Raw genomic sequence first — 18820 nt, 5'->3', positions numbered from 1 at the left:
TGGTTTCACTTTGGTTTCTTATGATTAATTCATTCCTGAGATCGCTTATGAACACCACTGCAGCCTGTAGCCTTAAATACCTGCTGCATAATCTAGTGTTTTAAGTGGTCCTACTGTTCAGGTGTATATCAATTCAAAGCCACTCTCTGCAATACAGCTTCTTTGGGCTCAGTGTCTTGCTCAAGGACACGTAGACAACAATGGACAAAAGACCTTTTTTTATACCAACAGTTTAGAGAAAAGACAAGCAAGCGCGACATAAGCTGATCCTTTGAGTACGACAAGCAAGACAGGGACGCTTTTACATTCAGATGAGACAACAACAGAGGAGTCACCTTGACTTCCAACTTTTTGATTTCCAACATCCAATACTAAGGAGCGCAAAAGGTCAGAGCTGCAGCACAATGACAGTAGATATAACAAAATATTCCTGAGTCCCAAGATAGGGGAGAGAAAAGAGAGTGTTAAGGAAAGAAGACATGAAACCAAATAGATTGGTGGGTTGGCGCTAGTCTGGGGACAACGTTCCTTCAGCACTCCAGGAAAAGAAAGAAAATCTATTTTAGCCCATAAGAAATGGAAAAAGAGACCTACAGTAGGTACTCTATCCTGACTGTCCTAAACTTGCAATAAGTGGGGAAAAAAAGGATATAATTTCTTGATTACTCACTTTACAGGCAATCAGTGTAACATATCCCTTTCCTTATATGTCTTTTTTTTTTCCTCGGGAGAGTAAAGTTGGATTCCTGGATTCAGAAAAAAATAAATGGCCCTGATGGCTGAAGAGACACCACACATACATGTAATTATGACGAACACAACTGGAGCTACATGCTAATCCGTGTTTCTTGCATTGATATTCATAGAGTATAAAATGACTTCCTGACTATTTCCGTATTGCATGGTAATACAAACACTCAATTAAGCAGTGTGATGAAATGAAATGAGCCATTTTCTCTTGAGGACGGTAAATAGTGGCCCTCATAATTGACAACTGCAGAGTGATTCGTAATCGTAATAACATGTCCTGCAGTCTGGCACCCGCCAGTGATTAGACCGAGCCAAGTGCGGGCTAAGAAAGTGTTGTCACCTACGCTTAGCAAAACTGGGTGAAACTTAAGTCGGAGAGGCAAATGTTGATACTTAACGATTAGGTGTCAGAAAATAGATGCTGGACAGAGTTAATAGCCTTTTTACGACACAGCTGCATCTCTGCAGACCATGTAACACTAACCCTGACAGATTAACCCAAATACCAAATGCCTTCTGTCAACTTCACACTCGAAAGTGCTCCACTTGAAACTCTCTGGAAATTTGTTGAAAATGCATCAGAAATTATTTTGAGAAGAGATTAACCGTTAAAGTCATTTATGATGCAAAGAGGTTCCAGCTTCTTAAATGTGAGGATTTGCTTTTCTTTTTTTTTTTTTTCCTGTCTGTTTTATATCACTGTCAGTTTGGAGTTTTGACTTTTAGTCTGACAGAATGAGATCACCTTGGGGTCTGATAAGTGGTAATGGGTGTTTTTCACAATTTACTGACATTTAATAGACTAAATGATTAATAAATTAATTGAAAAACTAAACAAAAGCAAATCAAGTGATATATAATAAGTAATGTAAACAGCAGCCCTATTTTGATTTATACAAAAAAAGCTTAAAAAAAGTGTCCTCACATAGACTATGTTAATAGGAACTGTATCTTTTAAGTATTAAAGGGACATAGTAGCTTCAAGAAAATCTGTTTTGCCATATTAAGATGCAAATTTATACAGCAAGACACTCCAAAGTCTAATCAGATCATCCACTCTGTAGGGGGGAGCTATGGTGTGAGTAGAAAGTTTTTTGCCATGTGTTGCTGTCGTGTTAATGTGTTCACATGAATGTGTCTACACCAAAAAAATGAATAAATAAACATACAAATGGTATGAATCAAAGTTCCCATATAAGTGGTCAGTTTGTGATTTACTTGGATGTAGCTTAAAATGTCACCGACCTCTGCTCTCCACAGAAACAGGGGCACTGACCTCCTCCACGCTTTTCCAGAACTACTCCAAAATAGAAATCTTTTCACACGACTGATGAGCACAACACCCTCTGACACCTTGGCACGTCACTGCCGTATTCCACATCCCCCCCGTCACCCCGAGCACTAACAATGTGAGCACTTAACTGGCAACGGCGCCAGCAAGCAGGGAAGTGATGACAATAAATGATGGCAATCAAAGCGTGCCTCCTCTTTTGATGAGGTATGCGATAAAGCTCAGACACCTTCCTAGCTCCTATTAACAAATGATAAAAATGTTTTCTCTGCCAGGTTTGGAGTGTTCTTCAAAAAACATCACAGTTGGCCAGCCCTTTTGACCAAAAAAAAAAAAAAAACCCTCTCTGATGTTATTTATTCTTTTTTGTGGTCTGCTTGTGCCATATTGAATTATGAAAGTGGTGAGGGAGGATTTCTGCCTGCTACGATCAATACACTGATTCCACTGTCACAATACAAGGCGCAGATCTGAGACAGGAGTTTGACAGATGGCGTGTCACCTTCGTCAGCGTGACGTCCGCGTGCGAGTCCGTGCGTGCGTGTAAATGTCTGCACTTTTGCTTGATTCTTCTAATCTGAGAGAGATAAAGTGTGAGAAACAAAGTGAGATATGGGAGCATGTGCGCGTGCGTGTGTGTGTGTGTGTGTGTGTATGTGTGACAGGGGAGAGGGAGAGGCGCAGAGTGAGAGAACATGAATACATGCACACAGAGACGCATGTTAGAGGGTGTCTGATACGCTTTCATACTCCCACCCAAAAAGCCTTTGGTGCTTGCTGTGCTACAGCACACTTTGCTGTGACTCCTCTACTGATTTAATTAACCTTTTACTGGCACTGCTCACACAATGAATGTGTGAGCTATACTGAACTGTAAAATGTGTACAACTGCAACGTGGACCTCTGACTTCCACGAACTGGAATTAATTATGAAATTATTTTCTAATACAGTTAACAGTCCTGGATGTGAACATGGCAGTAAAGACATAAAAAAAAAAGAGAGTGGTACATCCACACTAGCCATTCTCCATGAAAACATCAAAGGGACACACCATTTCCCTCAAAAACCACTCTGGACAGAAAGTGCAGGCCAGAGCAAGTGATGCCTCTTTACAAAGGGTGACAGGTATTGCAGTGAAAGTCTCCCGTCTACCAACCAGGGGTCAGCAGGCGTCAAGCCTCTCCCACCGATGATAAACCCCATGTGTGACGGTTTATACAGCCGAGGAGAGCTGTCACGAGGTACTGCAGTGCTGTAGCTGCAGTACCTAACAAGTCAGTGCGAGCTTTTTCACACCCTATTAGGAATACAACTCAACTGGGCCATGCTATGTTTCTGTTTCCTGCAGTCATTCATGTTTTATGAGGGGTATAATATTGATTCTGAAGTCAGCGCAGTCAACATTAGAGTGGAAATCTTTCTCCATGGCTGTGTTCACTCTTACACAGCAGCTATAGGCTGACTCCAATATGAATATTTATACATTTACACAGCAACAATTTAACCCAAACTATGATAATTTAATATGAAACATTACAATACACTGAGGTAAGGGCTATAGAGGCCAGGTAACTGAAGAATGGCAACTCCTGTTGAAAAGTTGTATCCCACAGTTGACTTTGTTTACAAAGTGATTTGTTCGATTTTTGAAATGAGAACATTTTCTGTCTTCATTTATAATTTATTGTTTTCTGCGTTTGCTACAAGAGCTGGCAGAAGAGCACAGATTAAGAGGAGTTCACCTACAGTTTCAGGGTCTACATCTTAAATGTAAAGCATTTTAAATTATGATGGATGGATAAAATTAAATTCCATCTGTATAAAATTCAAACCCGATAAGAAAAGTAAGAGGGCATGGTTTATCCCATTATCTGTTTTCAGATAAAATTCAGAAAAAAATTCTGCATTTCAATAAAAACAGCATGGCTGCGTGGGACTGAAATACCCAGGGACATCAAGTGACCCACATTCCAACCCATGCAAATCCAGTGTTTGTATAAATATTGAATATATGATTTCCAGCACAAATAATGGTCCAGTTAAGACAGAGGTCACCTCATGAAACCAATTCCACCTCCCGGTATTTCCTTCTGTAAGTGTTTGAAGAGTAGTTCCTTTGTATGCTTTGCTTCTCTATGAGCGTTTCTATCACTGATAAGAAATATATTACAATATTTTAAATACGTTTCCTTCATTTAAGGCAAATTAAATTATTAGGTTACAAATTATATAAAAATATTTTTAGAAAACTATAAAATCAGGCACCAGTGATGTCAAGAAATGTTATTACTCCATGTAGATGTATTTCACCTAACGCAGATGAATTAATTAATTTCATGAAGAGTCTATATAAAACTGCTGCTGTGTGATCGAGGCTTTAGTTGGATAAATTCTTCTCTCCTTATCTCCAGCTATAAAAGCTCAGTCCTGTCTCTCTCCAGCTGCTGCATGCAAACATTTCTATTTTATCATGGTGCCACTTAAAGCAAAGTTACACTCACAAAAGACATGAAGTTCCAACACTTTACAGCTGGTACATGTCACAACGCTAATGTAACATGAGACGGTAAGTGAGCATATGTACTATAAGTGTGTGTGTATAAATCTGTGGATGTATGTGTGTGTGGGTGTTTGCATATGGCGAGCTATCACTGTCATGTAGAGGTGATGATATTAAATAATTTCTGAGGAGAAAAAGCATGAATAGATTTTTTAATGTATGTACCGGTACGTCAATGTAGGAAGGCAGATATTTAAAAGGAAGATAACGAGTTATTGATAGGGATAATTTTTTTAGGAAATTATAAAAAATGTGAATTTTCACGTGGTTTTTAATGAGAGAAATTAACAATATATAAATATAATAATTATTAATATCTTTAGAAGGTGTAGTTTTGGTTGCTGTACACTGTAATGTAATAGACATTATGTAGGAACAGGATGGTGTCTTCTATTTCGATATGCAATGACTGCTTAGTATCACATGGCCACTCTTACAACTAGGAAACCAATAAAACTGACGCTTTAATCAATCAATTTTGTTTTCAAGGGATTCTATCAGTGGCAGGGGATTATCTTAAGTGCAAAATCAATGAAAGCTGCTTAACAGATTTCTACTTTCCTTCTTTCTTTTTTTTTTTACCCCACTTTTTTCATTAAAAATCCAACAACTTCATGTTGTGTCATAAATAATCTGTTATGATTGATATAATCAGTCCACTTCAATGCAATTAGAGACTTGGTTTTCAGTAAAAAATGTGGATTTCATTTTTAAAAGGTTGATTTTAATACTAATTTTTTTTTTTTTTTAAATAATAGCACAGAACTCAGCTGACAGCCGTTTCACTGGCTTCTCCTCTCTTTTGACAAATATACTACAAAAATGCAAAAGCATCACTTCAGAAAACAACCCTTCTTATTCAGTCTGTGATCTTTGCCCCCAAGTGGATCATTCAGAGCCTCGAAACCTCCGAGATGACCATTCATGGTTTCATCTTTAAAAGGTGGACCTCCTTCCCTCGGATCACGGAGGTTAACATTTGCAGATGCCATACTCTGCAAATGTGCTGAGGCTTTGGTACTTGTCTGTGTCGAATACTCTGTAGAACAGAGCGAATTAGAATGAAATATTGAGTTCATTTATGAATAAGTGGGGCTGAACGGCCCCTTGTCGGAGCTTCTGCATGCATATTCAGTTGATGGAAACCTTTGGATGGGTCATTTCTCTTAGCTGCTTCATTAAATAGTGAAAGTCAAAAGTGCAATGCCTCCTGACAAAAAAAAAAAAAAAAAAAGAAAAAAAAGAAAAACCAAGATGTATGTAGGTGGAAAAGTGGCAATGTTTTCTTTTGCTCCAGCTCAAAATCTAAATGATGAAAAAAGGGCCTTAGCTCCAAAAACAGTTTAATAAAAAAGAATTAGAATTTTAAATTACACTGCCACTAACATGCTTCTCTCTACAGAGCAGTTTCAGCAAATTAAAATGATGCGCAAGAGAAACATACCAGTGTGCACTTAAATAAATTAGTTGTTAGGTATTTTTGCTTTTTGTAGCATTAAAATGCATGGCAGCTGGGACAATGATCTAGCAGGTATTGTTTATTTTCTCTATAATGACACTAACTAACTGAGACAATAGCGAGTTAGATAAAGCCTCAATGGGACACTGTACTAACTACAGCCAATCAGCTGCAGCTTCCTGAGATGTTTCCAAAAGAAACTCCAAAGAAGGTATGCCAAAGGGGCGCAGGGTGATGTGTGTGTACATGTTTGAGAGAGAGAGAGAGAGAGAGAGAGAGAGAGAGAGAGAGAGAGAGAGAGAGAGAGAGTGTGTGTGTGTGTGTGTGTGTGTGTGTGTGCTCATGCAGTTGAAGTGCTGGAGGGCAGGTGCAATTGAAGCTCAATAGAGAAGCCATTGAAAGCAGCTTCTGCATTGTCTTGCAGAATGGAGCAATGAATGGTGATATGGTTTCATGCTTGGCATGTTCAGCAACAAATATGACTAGAGCCGCGCACTAAGGAGGTAAGGAGTATGTTTACCGGCACCTCTGTGGTTAGGCTGAGCTTTCAGCGACTCATAAATGTATATTGCGTGTTGGGCTAAAGCAAAGGCCAGACACTGGAACAAATACATGGGTTTGAATTCTGATGGCATTTTGAAAAGGTAAAGGACTTACTCAGCCTCCCTCCGGAGACAAGCTCACTATGATGAATACTGCCATTAAGAAAATGACTTGTCTCAAATGTCAGAATGTAGCCAGTGTTTTCAGAATAAAAATTGATAGCACATGAACACAAGACATTTTACTTTTTTACCCTCTCTTTAATGCTCTTGCCAGGAAAGTGTAATCATCCCTAATTATTTTAACTGCCTGCCACTCTTTGAGATCACTGGTTTCTTAAAATAATTTGAGCTTTACATTAGAAGTGTTGTAATAGTGATGGCTCACAGTATGATGATGATGAATGATGTACAATGTCAGCAGCACTCAACTTCACTTTTTTTTTTTCTTTTTTTTTAAGATTTACACTAAAACACATGAAGCTGACAGGATAGACTGAATGAAGGGTGAAAAAATGCAATGTGCTTAAATGCCAAAAAGAGTGTCGGAGGAAGAAATACTGTTGAAAAGCAGCAATGGATGCCAGTGTAAAGTAAGGAGGAAGAAATATAAATAATTCAAAAAGTGCAAATTAACCGTATCAGGTATTATATTAAAATAAACAAGAGAGCATAAAAAAACAGAGTGAATTTAACAACATGGCAGATCTGCAGCCGTCTTATATACATTGCCCTTTTCAAACAGAGAACCTCAATCCTCCATCTCAGGTTTCCAGCATGATCAAATTTGCACTTCAAACCATTGTACCCATTTAATCAGCCATTGTGCATGCCCAGTCAACCACTGCAGAATTTCTAAGCAAAATCTCACACAAAGCTATCTTTGATTATACGCTAGCCCATGGGGAAACTTTATCAAACTCCTCTGCTTCCTGTGGAGAAGGACCAGGTGACTAGCAACTACTCAATCGGTAGGCCAAATTCTTTTCCGCATGCGGCGAGGAATCACGCCTTTGATCCAAAGAAAGGCAGCTGCAAATGCCTCTCCAGATACCAGCCCCACCAATCGCGCTTCCACTTTCTTCCACCAATCAGGTCCTTGTCTCCAGCACCAACCATAATCCAACCTACTGCTGCTTTTCCTACCTAGTGATTTCTCCCCCTTTGAAAAGCAATGAAAGCATGAGCCGCAAACAAATAAGCTTTTTATAGATAAAAGAATGAAACGTGTGCCCTACTCACCCATCTCATTGTCCGATTTATTGTCCATTTCCGTGTCAGTGAGTGTGAGCGCCGAGTTAGAGCGACTGGAGAGGCATGAATTCTGCCCAGACTTTGCCCCCGTTCCCCAAAGAGTCATGGTACGTTCCGGTGAAACAGGTTCATGGTTTTCTGTAGCGACTGGTCCTCTGGAGTAGCTGCTGAGTGGGTGGGAGAGGCCCGTCTCAGGGCATAGCGCCAAGCCTCTGCGAGCCGGTGGCTCACAGATCCCGAGCTGCCTCAACGAAAATGTCTGCCCTGTGAATGACAGGAGTTGTAAAGTTAACAAACCAAGCAACAACACAGTTAATGGCCAAGAGCAGGGCTACTTAAAAAAAAAAAAAAACACTCAACCCGTGAGCCCGGGGGAAGGAGAGGGGGCTGTTAAATTAAAGCCTTTACAACATCCTCCCAGGCTACTTAACACTCATCAACTTAGCAAGATGCCCAAAAGCATTTTCTCGAACTCAAATCACAGAGCAGCTCTTAAGTAATAAAATAAGATTTTTAATGTTGCCTAGGTTGATGAGACATTTACACCCAAAGCACATCACCTGAAATCAAGGTTGCATCTACACGTGAAAAATGAGAGAAAAATTTTATCCACCCATTTATCACTTAAGAGTTTTCAGAAACAGTTTCAGACGCAGCCCATTTCACAACAAGTCATTACCATAATTTAGTTTTGTCTTCATTTGTAATTACTTAAGGCTTTGGTGTCGTCTGGAAATAAAATAATAGCCTGCCATGCCTTCAAAGACACTGCAGCAAAATGAATTAATTTATTTTTTAAAATAGGACACAGGTATATTGCCAGTAAACAAAAATACCTCATGTTAACCTCATTAAGAAGTCCCTGAAGTAATAAGAATATATTCTTCATGTTTCACTCGCTTCATATACAGTAGTCTATTTAAAACCTATGATTAAGTAGTACAGATGTTCTGATTGTTTATTTGTATGGTCAGTACCACACCAACAGTCCCTGTCAAACACGCTTCTGTTATTACCCTGAACAATTCATCCATTTATTTAAACAGAAACGACTGGTATTTCAATGTTAATGGTTAATAATGATTTTTAATATTTCAAGGTCAGATGTTCCAATGTTGCTGAAACACACTAGAACAAAAGATGTTCATGGTAGATGTGTACATATCAAAATTAAGTTTAATTTCAAATTCAAGGTCAAAAAGTGAGGGGACTTTAAACTTTCCCTTGTCCCTTTGTTGTGTATTTTGTGCTGTTGGAAATGGTGCAAAAAAAAAAAATAAAAATAAAAAAAATAAACCTTTTCAAAGTCAGTGTCTGAAAATGTGTCCGATAATGTTTAGATGTTACAGGAAATAGACTTCGCCACATTAAAATCCATACCATTTAAAATGATTATTACATTTAGATATTTCCATACATCTCTTTCTCTCTCTCTCTCTCTCACACACACACACACACACACACACACACAATGAGCAGATATAGTAGTATCAACACTCCATTTATACACGGTATGCTCTTGTTTCACTCCTACATGACTCACATTAAATCTGACATTTACTGTGATGATGTAAGAGATGTAAGAAACTGTCATTAACATTAAATGCCCAGATTTGAGAGAGAAATAAAGAAAACCAGCATTCTTCCCACAACTTCATCATAATCCCATTAATTCTAAAATGAGCACCAATTAGCACCAAGAAAATGTAAGGGAGTAATGGATAGATTTTCTAATTGCAATCTTATGAGCCAAAGGAGCGCAATAAAATAGAATAAACTGCTCAAACTTTTTAATTACAGAAATTAAAGCACTTTCCAACAGCCAATTAAAGGAGAGGGTTATTTACTGAGCATTTTTCCTTATTATTTTAACATAGTCCAGCAGGGTACGGACATTTTATAAGGTCATAGTGGTCCACTGGATCACACCCAATGTGAGTTTTCTCTCAAAGTTTAGGAGAATGAAACAAAACTGTGCCTTTGTTTGACATTATTTAATTGTGTTTACCACTGTCTAACATACTGGCATTATCCTGTTATTTCTTATCAAACTTGCACAGATAAGTAGAACATAAAACTGTAGGATGGTAAAATTTATAAAACACAACAAACAACAAAATCCTTGAATCCTTGTTCATTTACTGGTGCCGTTTCGCACTGTTAAACATCAGCAAATAGACATGGACATTAGGATATTATTAGTTGAATCTCAGAGTTATTGTTGAAATTCCCTCGAGATTTATGAAAATAAAACTACAAGATGCAGTTATAAGACAGAGATTTTTTTCTAATCAAAAATAATACTTTTTTCTACAGCCAGGTCATCACTCTATTACTTTCTCATAATATCAGCCTTTAAGTTAAATGTAACTGTCCTACTTTTCTCTGGCAGCCTTAATAACCACCCCACTTAGCTGATATTATGGAGATTCATCTGACAAACACTGACCTACTGTGGGACGACTCAAATAAACATTTGCTCTTGCTCACCTGGCCTGCTGTACTCTGCACTCTCCTTGTGGACCATCTCCTTGACTCTGCCTCCAAACAACATTCGTGAAGGGTCATGGTCAAAGGCCTGGAGCGTCTCGCTGGAGCTGTAGGATTTCTGAGTGGGTACGCGACAGGCTCCCTCCTCCCGGTCAGCCGAGGAGGCGGTGTAACGGCGCTCTCGATCCTTGTCTCTCTCGCAGTCCCTCTCTCTGTCTCTCTGGCTCTTTGACAGCGAGCAGAAAGGCCGCTGCTCCCTCACCCGTTCCATGCTGCCTGCATGCTGGGTATCCAACTCCCTCCCCTTCACTACCGACGCTCTCCCAAGACACTCGGCACTGGATTATTTCTCTCTTTTCTCCCCCTCCTCTTCCTTCTCTGGTTGTGATTCTTGTCCTGTACCGATTTCCCCTCAAACTCCCCTCCCCACTTCTCAACCTTTGTCGGTCACTTCTTCAGTCCATTCAGTCCTCCACCCACTCTACCTGTAGAAAGAGAGAAGAGGAAAGGAAGCAAGGAGCTCAGATAACACTAATCCATCTGCTTCATCTTCAAAAGCACACACTTATCCCCTTCTCACTGCCCCACCCCCACTGCTACCTCCCCATCCCTGGAACCTCACCCGTGAACTCTTGCCATACATGACTTCCCATCTTAAAAAGAAGAAATACTTTTTATTTTTATTCCGCCTGTTTTAGCCTTTAAAATTCAAGTTCATCCGGAGTGTGTCGATTTTAAAAGTTGTCCTACATATTACACACACACACACACACACACACACACACACACACACACACACACACACACACACACACACACACACACACACACACACACACACACGTTCACAGCAAGCAGTTTCACAAAAACTAATTGTGGTTTCACACAATAATCTTTTCAGTGAAACATTCTCAGTTTTTTATTTTTTTTTTATTTTTTATTTTTTATTTGGAGGAGGAGGTTTTAATTTTTCCCATGAAGCTGTGCCGAAAAAAATGAACAGCCACCAAGTGGAAGATGGTCGTTATTAAATGCTGGTTAAATGACACGTGAATCAATAAGTCACACATCACGGTGGCCAGTGGCTTTCTGACACCATCATATCATGCTTTAATTTTTAATTTAAACTGTAGCTCATACAGAATTATAATTCTGACCCATGACATGCATGTTAACCCAGTGTCACATTACATACACAGAATAGCAATGATGACTAGAGGATGACATATTTCAATGAAAAATGTATACCTACTGTAAAAGTGACAAAATTTGTTTGTTTGTTACTATTTCTTGTCTCTGTCTCTTACTTTTGGTTTTATTTGTCCAGGTTTTGAGATTCCTGCCTCCATTCAAAAACAATGGAGGTGTATAATACTTTGTTCAAGGCATTGGACTCTAGACAGTCTACAGAAGATGACAGCTTTCATAGGGATTTCTTCCTTGGTAGGTAGTAGTTCCAGTAAAGCCAGGGTCGTAAAACAAAAAACAGCTGTATGACAAAAAAATTTCAAAATTTTCTCAAAATTGAGAAAAAAAAAAAAATTTTTTTTTTTTTTTTTAGTTTTTTGGGTGAACTGGCCCTTTAAACTGCTGTATGGCTCGATATACTGTGTGTGGGTACACAAGTGAACCAAGAACTTGCATATTAAACAGCAAGAATAATAGTGATATGAAATGTTTATACCAAAATGCAAACACTGCCCATGACCCGGCTGGATATCCCAACCGCTCTGACCGCAGCACTGAGCGAATCTGCGCCTCGCGTTAAAAACATAATTTGGCTTTGCACTCAAACATTAGACATGTCAGAGTTAAAATCCTTAGAAGACTCTCTCAGGTGGAGACAGTGCTCTAAAATGTGGACAAGGGGGATGAGAATGTGACTAATCTGCAAAAAAAAAAAAAAAAACCCTTGAGTGGAATGTGGATGGGAGTCCCGGTGTGTCACAAGTGTTTATTACCAGCCATTTTCCACTGCCTCCTGACACAAAACTGCACACCCTCACACACACTCACACACCACACTTTCATTTCTCTCTTGGCTGAGCTGTAAGACTAGAATATCAGTCTCCTTCTTTCCCCAAATGAGATCTACTTCGTTTCACATCAAGCATCAAAACCTTCCAATGAAGCCAGGATAGCACACTGTTGCGCTGGAAGATAGCACCAGTCCCGGAGAGACCTTCCCAAAAAACTGAGGCAGTCGCAGGCGGAGTACAGGATGCAGGGATAATGAAAATAGTGAGGTTTTCTATGCTCCTTCGTTTTTTTCCCCTCCTTTTCTCAGAGTTGCTGGATATCATTCTGTTCCCTGATGGGCTGAGATGCAATCAGTGACACACTCTCTTGTAACCCTGACACTCAACTCTGAACACTACCCCCCACACACTTGTTTTACGATGCCACAGGACATCTCACTCACATCTCATCACTTTCAGGAAATTGTACACACCCGTCCAGACTGGCAGATTAATGTACAGGATGAGTGCAAGCAGACACGCCCAGAAGCCTCCCTGATTACGATCCCCCTCTTCTTTATGGAGTTGTAAAGAGATCCGCCGTCTGAAAAACAGCTAATGCCACAAGTCCTTCCCACTGAGCCTCAAGCCTCCTCTATAGGAAGAATTAGATTTGTGTCCTAATCGATCATAAGCCCTTCAGTGACCAGACATAGTCTCCGTATAAACATTCCTACTTTATCCTGAGGACCTCCACAGAACTTTAGTAAATGCATGTTCCTTTTTTTTTTTTTTTTTTTTTTCTTAACTTTTCCGGTATCATTCACTTATACATTTCCTTTTAGCCTTGATCATGCAGTTAAATCAGGACAGTCAGTCACCCATGACCGCTCAGTGGAACGGTCGACACTGCAAAATTAGTGTCATGCAGAGGTCCTCTGGCGAGCCAGCGAGGCAGGGAAAAAGACAATTCATGATCTACACAGCGCAGCTCCATACACGTCGCAACGACTCCCATGCCAGTTGAGTACAGTCCCCTAGATGCCTAGTACTGTCCTACACCTCTGCACTTCTTTGAAGCATAAACCATAAACCATCTGTATAATATGGTGCGAAGAACTGTGTCCAAGTCAATTGGCTCTCCAGTGCAGTTGGAGAAGTTTCAAGGATCTAAGTGAGATGTACTTGTTTCATGTCTGACATACAGTATGCTATTCATCAAAGATGAGAGAGGGTATGTTTTATGCTTCCATCTTGAGGATCAGAAAGAGATGACTAAAGGGGATAGCAACCTTTTTAAGAAATCTTGGAACCAATAAGTTGTTTTATACAAAATTAATTAGACCCTTTTAAATGACATTCAATATGTTATTCATCAAAACTGCAGAAAGGAAAATGTTTTTCTATTCTCAAAGGAAAGGGAGCAACTTTTCAAATAGTGCGCGATGATAAGTCAAGTGATTAGTGCAGAAACAAATAATCAATGAACTGATTAGTCAGTTGACATAGTTAATCCTGAATGACTGACTAAATATTTAAGTCAATTCCAGAAAATTTCCAGTAATTCTCTGGTTCCAGCTTCTCCACTGTGAGGATTTGCAGCATTAATCAGTTTTAGATCATCATTAATGGAGGTTTTGAACTGTTGATTGGACAAAACAAACTATTTGACAACATCACCTTGTGCTCTGGGAATTTGGAATGTGGAGTTTTTTTTTTTAATACTCTCTGACATGCGACAGACTTAACGACTGAAAATAATTATTAGGAGATCAGATTTGAGTGAGGGTGACCTAATAGCGTAGCATCTGTCCACAGATTCAAATGTTGCTAAATCCTGATTGGTGCATGGCAGTACATGACATCACGTTTTCCCACCTAAGCCCCACCCACTTCAGACCAGTTGTGTGAGCACAGAGGAAATGAAATGAACAAAACAGTTCTAACTTTAGCAGAGAATCATGTTTTCGTGCAGGAAACCATTTTCCATAATAAGCAGCTGAATGAGAAAATACATTTTTAATGCCTTTAAAGTGGTTTATCAAGCAAGCAGTGTTAATTTCCCCCCCCCATCATTTTCATCATCTTTTGGATGGTTGGTTGGATAAAGTGATCTGAAGACATCATCTTAGGCTACGATGAATTGTGTTTTCTCTCTTTTTTCTTTTCTTTAACAACAACAATTAACAATGCAAATAATCTCACAGCCCTACTTCCAAGATATCTTGGAACTGATAAGGAGTTCTGTGCAAAACAAATTTAATAAACAAATACAACTGCTGAAACTGGGTTGGCACACACCCCCGAGTTGATGCACACAAAGCATTTTGCAAAACAGGAGTCGCCAGCGCTGACCAGAATGCTGAAATGGCAACTCTTGCCCAAGCCTTTGTTCGGTAATTATATTTCCGTGGGGCTGCTGTACATATCAGCTCAGATCTCCCTGGCAGTGACCTCTGTAAATAAAGGTAATAAAGAGCGTACTTGTCGTCGCTGGTGTGTCCCTCCAAGACAATCCACCTGTCACCGAGTGCCTGCCTGCCTGCCTGCCTTGCCCCCCCACTTCTTCTCATCTTGTTGTTGGCCATTTGCCGGAGCACAGATCAGACGGTGCTCAGCCATGGGGAGTGGTGAGAGCGGTTGATGGAGCTGGTGGAGATCAGGACTGGCTCCCTTTAACACAGCCAGCACCTCCAACAATAGCCGCCTCTGACAGCTTTGCATAATTCATCTTGTCGAGTCCCTCTCCCTTTCCTCCTTGACGTTCCTCTCTCCCTCTCCTCTTTCAGTTTCTCTTCAGTTCTTCTTCTTTTTTTTTCTTGCCTCCCGGCGCTTGGAGAAGGGGAGAGGGAGAACCAGGGCAGTGTTCCATCAGATGCTGCCTGTTTCCCCCTGACACCAGTGATTTTGGAGACACAGAAGTGTTTGTCTGCAGCACGTTGCCCAGACTCTGTGAATTCTGGATGCCATCTGAACCAGATTGTGTTCGTTCTTTATCGAGGCTCAATGCCTGAATCCCTTGCTGCAACATGAAGTGACGAACTGTTACCTAAAAATACACGACAAATCAGAGTCAAGATGATCCATTTTTGATTAGCTGATCTTTCAATGAGAGTTTCTACTGGATCTGATCAACTACTGCCAAGTTTCCTTGTAGTTTGATTGAGTTATATGGTCCTATATGGGGGGTTGTTTTTTGCAGATTACTATAATTTGCGATTTCTTAATCTTAAAATATGTGCAATCACTGACCATATAAGAGAGTATGAGATAAAGAGAGAAGAAAGAAAGCGAGCAAACAAAATCATGGCAGCATTTACCAACAATTAAATTTCAGTGGCAGCTATATCCTTAGCATTCTTAGTGATGGATGAGCTTACTGCACTCAGTGAGACTCTCAGGAAAGATGATGAAATCCTGCTCCATGCTAAGTCTCTTGTCTCAGTGTATGATGCAGAATATTCACAAGTGGAGTAAAGTGATGCAAATCTCTGATACAGCCACTTCAGATTATTCCACACACACCGAGCTTGAAGCCTTATCCCTCATAGTTTCAGCACATTTAGAAGACAAACAAAGCTACTGTGACTATGAAAAACAAATCACCAAAAAGCTGCGCTGAACTAACTGTTTTGTTTTTTACTTTTCTTGTCTGTCACTGGTAAATCATTACGGTCAGCGTCTAATCCTAACCATTTTATTGTTCGCTTTATTTGTCTGTGTGAATTAAATAATAAAAAAAAGGCATCTGCCAGTGCCAGGATACAACATAATAAGCTGAGCAGGGATGTTTACAAATCCCCCAAATAACCCTTCACCACTGACAGTATGAGTTATATATTCATTGAATCTTTAGCGGGAAAACCGCAAGCGCAGCCAAATTCATTTTTTAAAATGTAATTGTTAGGTGTGGACAATTGGAATATAAAATAAGCAGGATTTTATAATGTTTCTTCTGCAGTATCTCCCTCTATCTGGAATGGTAATAGCAGGTTAGTCTATGCATTCACACATGCAGTCTCCAGCATTTATCGGTATCCAAGGCTACTAGTATTGAACCAAGCTCTTATCAAAATAGGTGCTGCCTTTCATTTCCCACACCCAATTACACCAGACAGTCTTAATTCTATGGACCACAGTCTGCAATTCTCTCAAATTGGTATCACTGCAGTGTTATTTCACACGGGGGGATCTAAGGAAGTAATGATGTTCATGTACATTCACTTAATTGAGAATCTTGCAAGATAGTGTCAACAATTGTCAACTAATGCTTACTCATAATGAATTGACTCCATGGTGTGCAAAAATAAAATCAACTCCACAGACATGTGGCAATTCACAGACAAATCCACGATCAACACATTGTTAGGGAAATAAATTAAATTGCGGTGATACTGCAGCTGCATTATAATGAAGCTACAGAGCAATCACAACGCCACAGAGGGTGATTGAAAGAATGAATTTCACATCATATCTGTCCAAAACATATCGAATAAACAAAAGGAAATGGCTTTAAGACCCTGGATGATCCTGAGAAAAAAAAAGGGAATTATAGCAGGTATCTTATTCATTTACATCAGCTGTGCTTTTTTTTTTCTAATGACAAATTCTCAATCAAATGTTGGTCCTGCTTGACGGCCTAATCTAGACATCGGGAGACATCATTGTAGCACTACTATAGCCCATCAACACAGCACTCAGAGAGTGGCTGAAAGTCATTACTCAAACTACTTTTGAAATGCTGGGAGCATACAAACCTGGCTACCTGATAAAAAATTCTAATGCAGAGAGATATCTAAAGTGCTGACATTGGGTGTCATTCAAATGCATCTCACATGATTGCACGACAAGCCAACCCTCTCTATTTTTGCATGTGCAGGGGGGGAGATAGGAAAACACTGCAATCGTATAATAGTGGCAGAAAACTGAAGAGTGTGAGGGAACGCTTCAATACTGTAATGGGAAAGCAACACTCGCATGCTGCTGCGACTGCTGGAAAATATCAAACCTGACCACACAGACGTTGACCGGCTCTTATAGTTGGGCATTCACCTCATTATTACAAAATGAATCAAAATACTCACTTTAATAATATGGAATTAGAAGAAATACAAATGACATGCACACAATGAATATGATATTTGCACTTTATAGAGAATAATCTATTGGGTGTGTTCTATCTTTGGGCATATGGTGCCATATAAACCACACAATACATAAAGAAACTGGAGGGTTTTATTCTCCAGTTGTCAGCGTTTTAAGGAGTATGTAGGTCATGATGGCACACTATCAGAATACTGAGAGACTGCAGGCCTTATTAAAGAAACATCAATCTGAAAATTCACCAACATTGCACTGGTTTCTCTACTTCCAAGGGTGAAACTTGGAGAGTCTGCCCTGTAGCGATTGGCTGAGACCAACTTCGGAATGCACACCGCTCTCCACTGGAAGTCAAAGATTGCTGACCTGTATACTATTACACTGACTCTGAGGCGCCAGTTTTACACTTCTCAATGGTCTGATATTCAATATTTTCTTCTTTTTCACCCTGCTGACAATAAACAGACAGAGGAAGTGTTGCTGACTGGCTCTCCACGTGAACCAGCGCCTCCGCCTTGTCCCCATCACCGCTCCTCGTCACCCGCCAGACCTGCAGCTTTCAGCATCACAGAGGTCGCATCAACTGAATTATTGAGGCCGTCAAGCAGCTCTATCGACAAGCATAGCTGACGCCCAACTTCCCACTGGGCTGTCCGGGGGCCACAAAAGACCAGAGCTGAGGCCCTTGGCAGGTTGAAGCTATTCTGGGAAACCTCCTACAGGGCTAATATTCCTTTGTGCAATTACAGCAAAACAGCAAAAGAGATCTGTCTCTAGAATTTCAGCAAGTTACGGCACCATGAAAAGAAAAAATATGTTTTTCACTTATAAAAAAATAGAGGGTCTTGTCTCAACAATATTTGGACAATATATAATGATGACTTATGAGGCAAATGTGCTCATGTGTAGTAAGTAGTGGCAGGGAAGTGTTTGCCAAGTAATCTCCTTTAAATATGTAAGGTTTCCTGACTTTGAAGATAATGTCTGTATTTCAGAAAGGCCGAACCTAGAAGCAGCGCATTTATTCACTCAGAGCAATTTTCACAAGCAGAGAGCACAATGCATTTCTATTTTGTTCTCCCTATGACAGAACTAAGCACATTTCTGTTTGGCGCTCACCGCCAGACTCGGCCTGGAGCACAGGGGAGAGTAGCACTGTCACAGAGTCAGTCCCACTCCTCAATCTTGCCACTTGGTCTTGACCCAGAAAGTCCACCGGAGCATGCTGAGCCATAAATGTTAATCTGTAGGTTACAACAGTGTGAAGCGGTGTTGCTCCCAGAGCTGGACCAGCAGGACAGCATCCTGTGGCTAATCGCAGGCGGCTTTCATCTCAGCCAGCTTTGGCCATAGAGCAGTAGTAAATGTCTGAAACAAAACCGAGAGCTGTCGTGTTTGAATATTTGCTTTTCTTG

At 40.0% G+C, this 18820-nt stretch overlaps 1 protein-coding gene across 1 annotated transcript in view; it reads right to left on the bottom strand.

The window, feature by feature from the left end:
• tenm3 (teneurin transmembrane protein 3) overlaps positions 1 to 10462 on the bottom strand; it is a 121933-nt gene extending 111471 nt beyond the window's left edge. Inside the window, exons 1-2 of the mRNA XM_022759888.1 lie at positions 10348 to 10462; positions 7846 to 8121 (exon numbers count right to left, since the gene is read on the bottom strand). Of these exons, the coding sequence (XP_022615609.1) occupies positions 7846 to 8121; positions 10348 to 10411 (340 nt within the window). The 5' untranslated portion in view covers positions 10412 to 10462. The remainder of the gene's footprint in view (positions 1 to 7845; positions 8122 to 10347) is intronic.
• Between the last annotated feature and the right edge of the window lie 8358 nt (positions 10463 to 18820).

The sequence above is a fragment of the Seriola dumerili genome, unplaced genomic scaffold (genome assembly GCF_002260705.1).
Source record: "Seriola dumerili isolate Sdu_G_001 unplaced genomic scaffold, Sdu_1.0 BDQW01000331.1, whole genome shotgun sequence".
In the NCBI taxonomy this organism is placed as follows: domain Eukaryota; kingdom Metazoa; phylum Chordata; class Actinopteri; order Carangiformes; family Carangidae; genus Seriola; species Seriola dumerili.
Note: the sequence above shows the minus strand (reverse complement) of the source record. Positions and strands in the feature narration are given on the sequence as shown.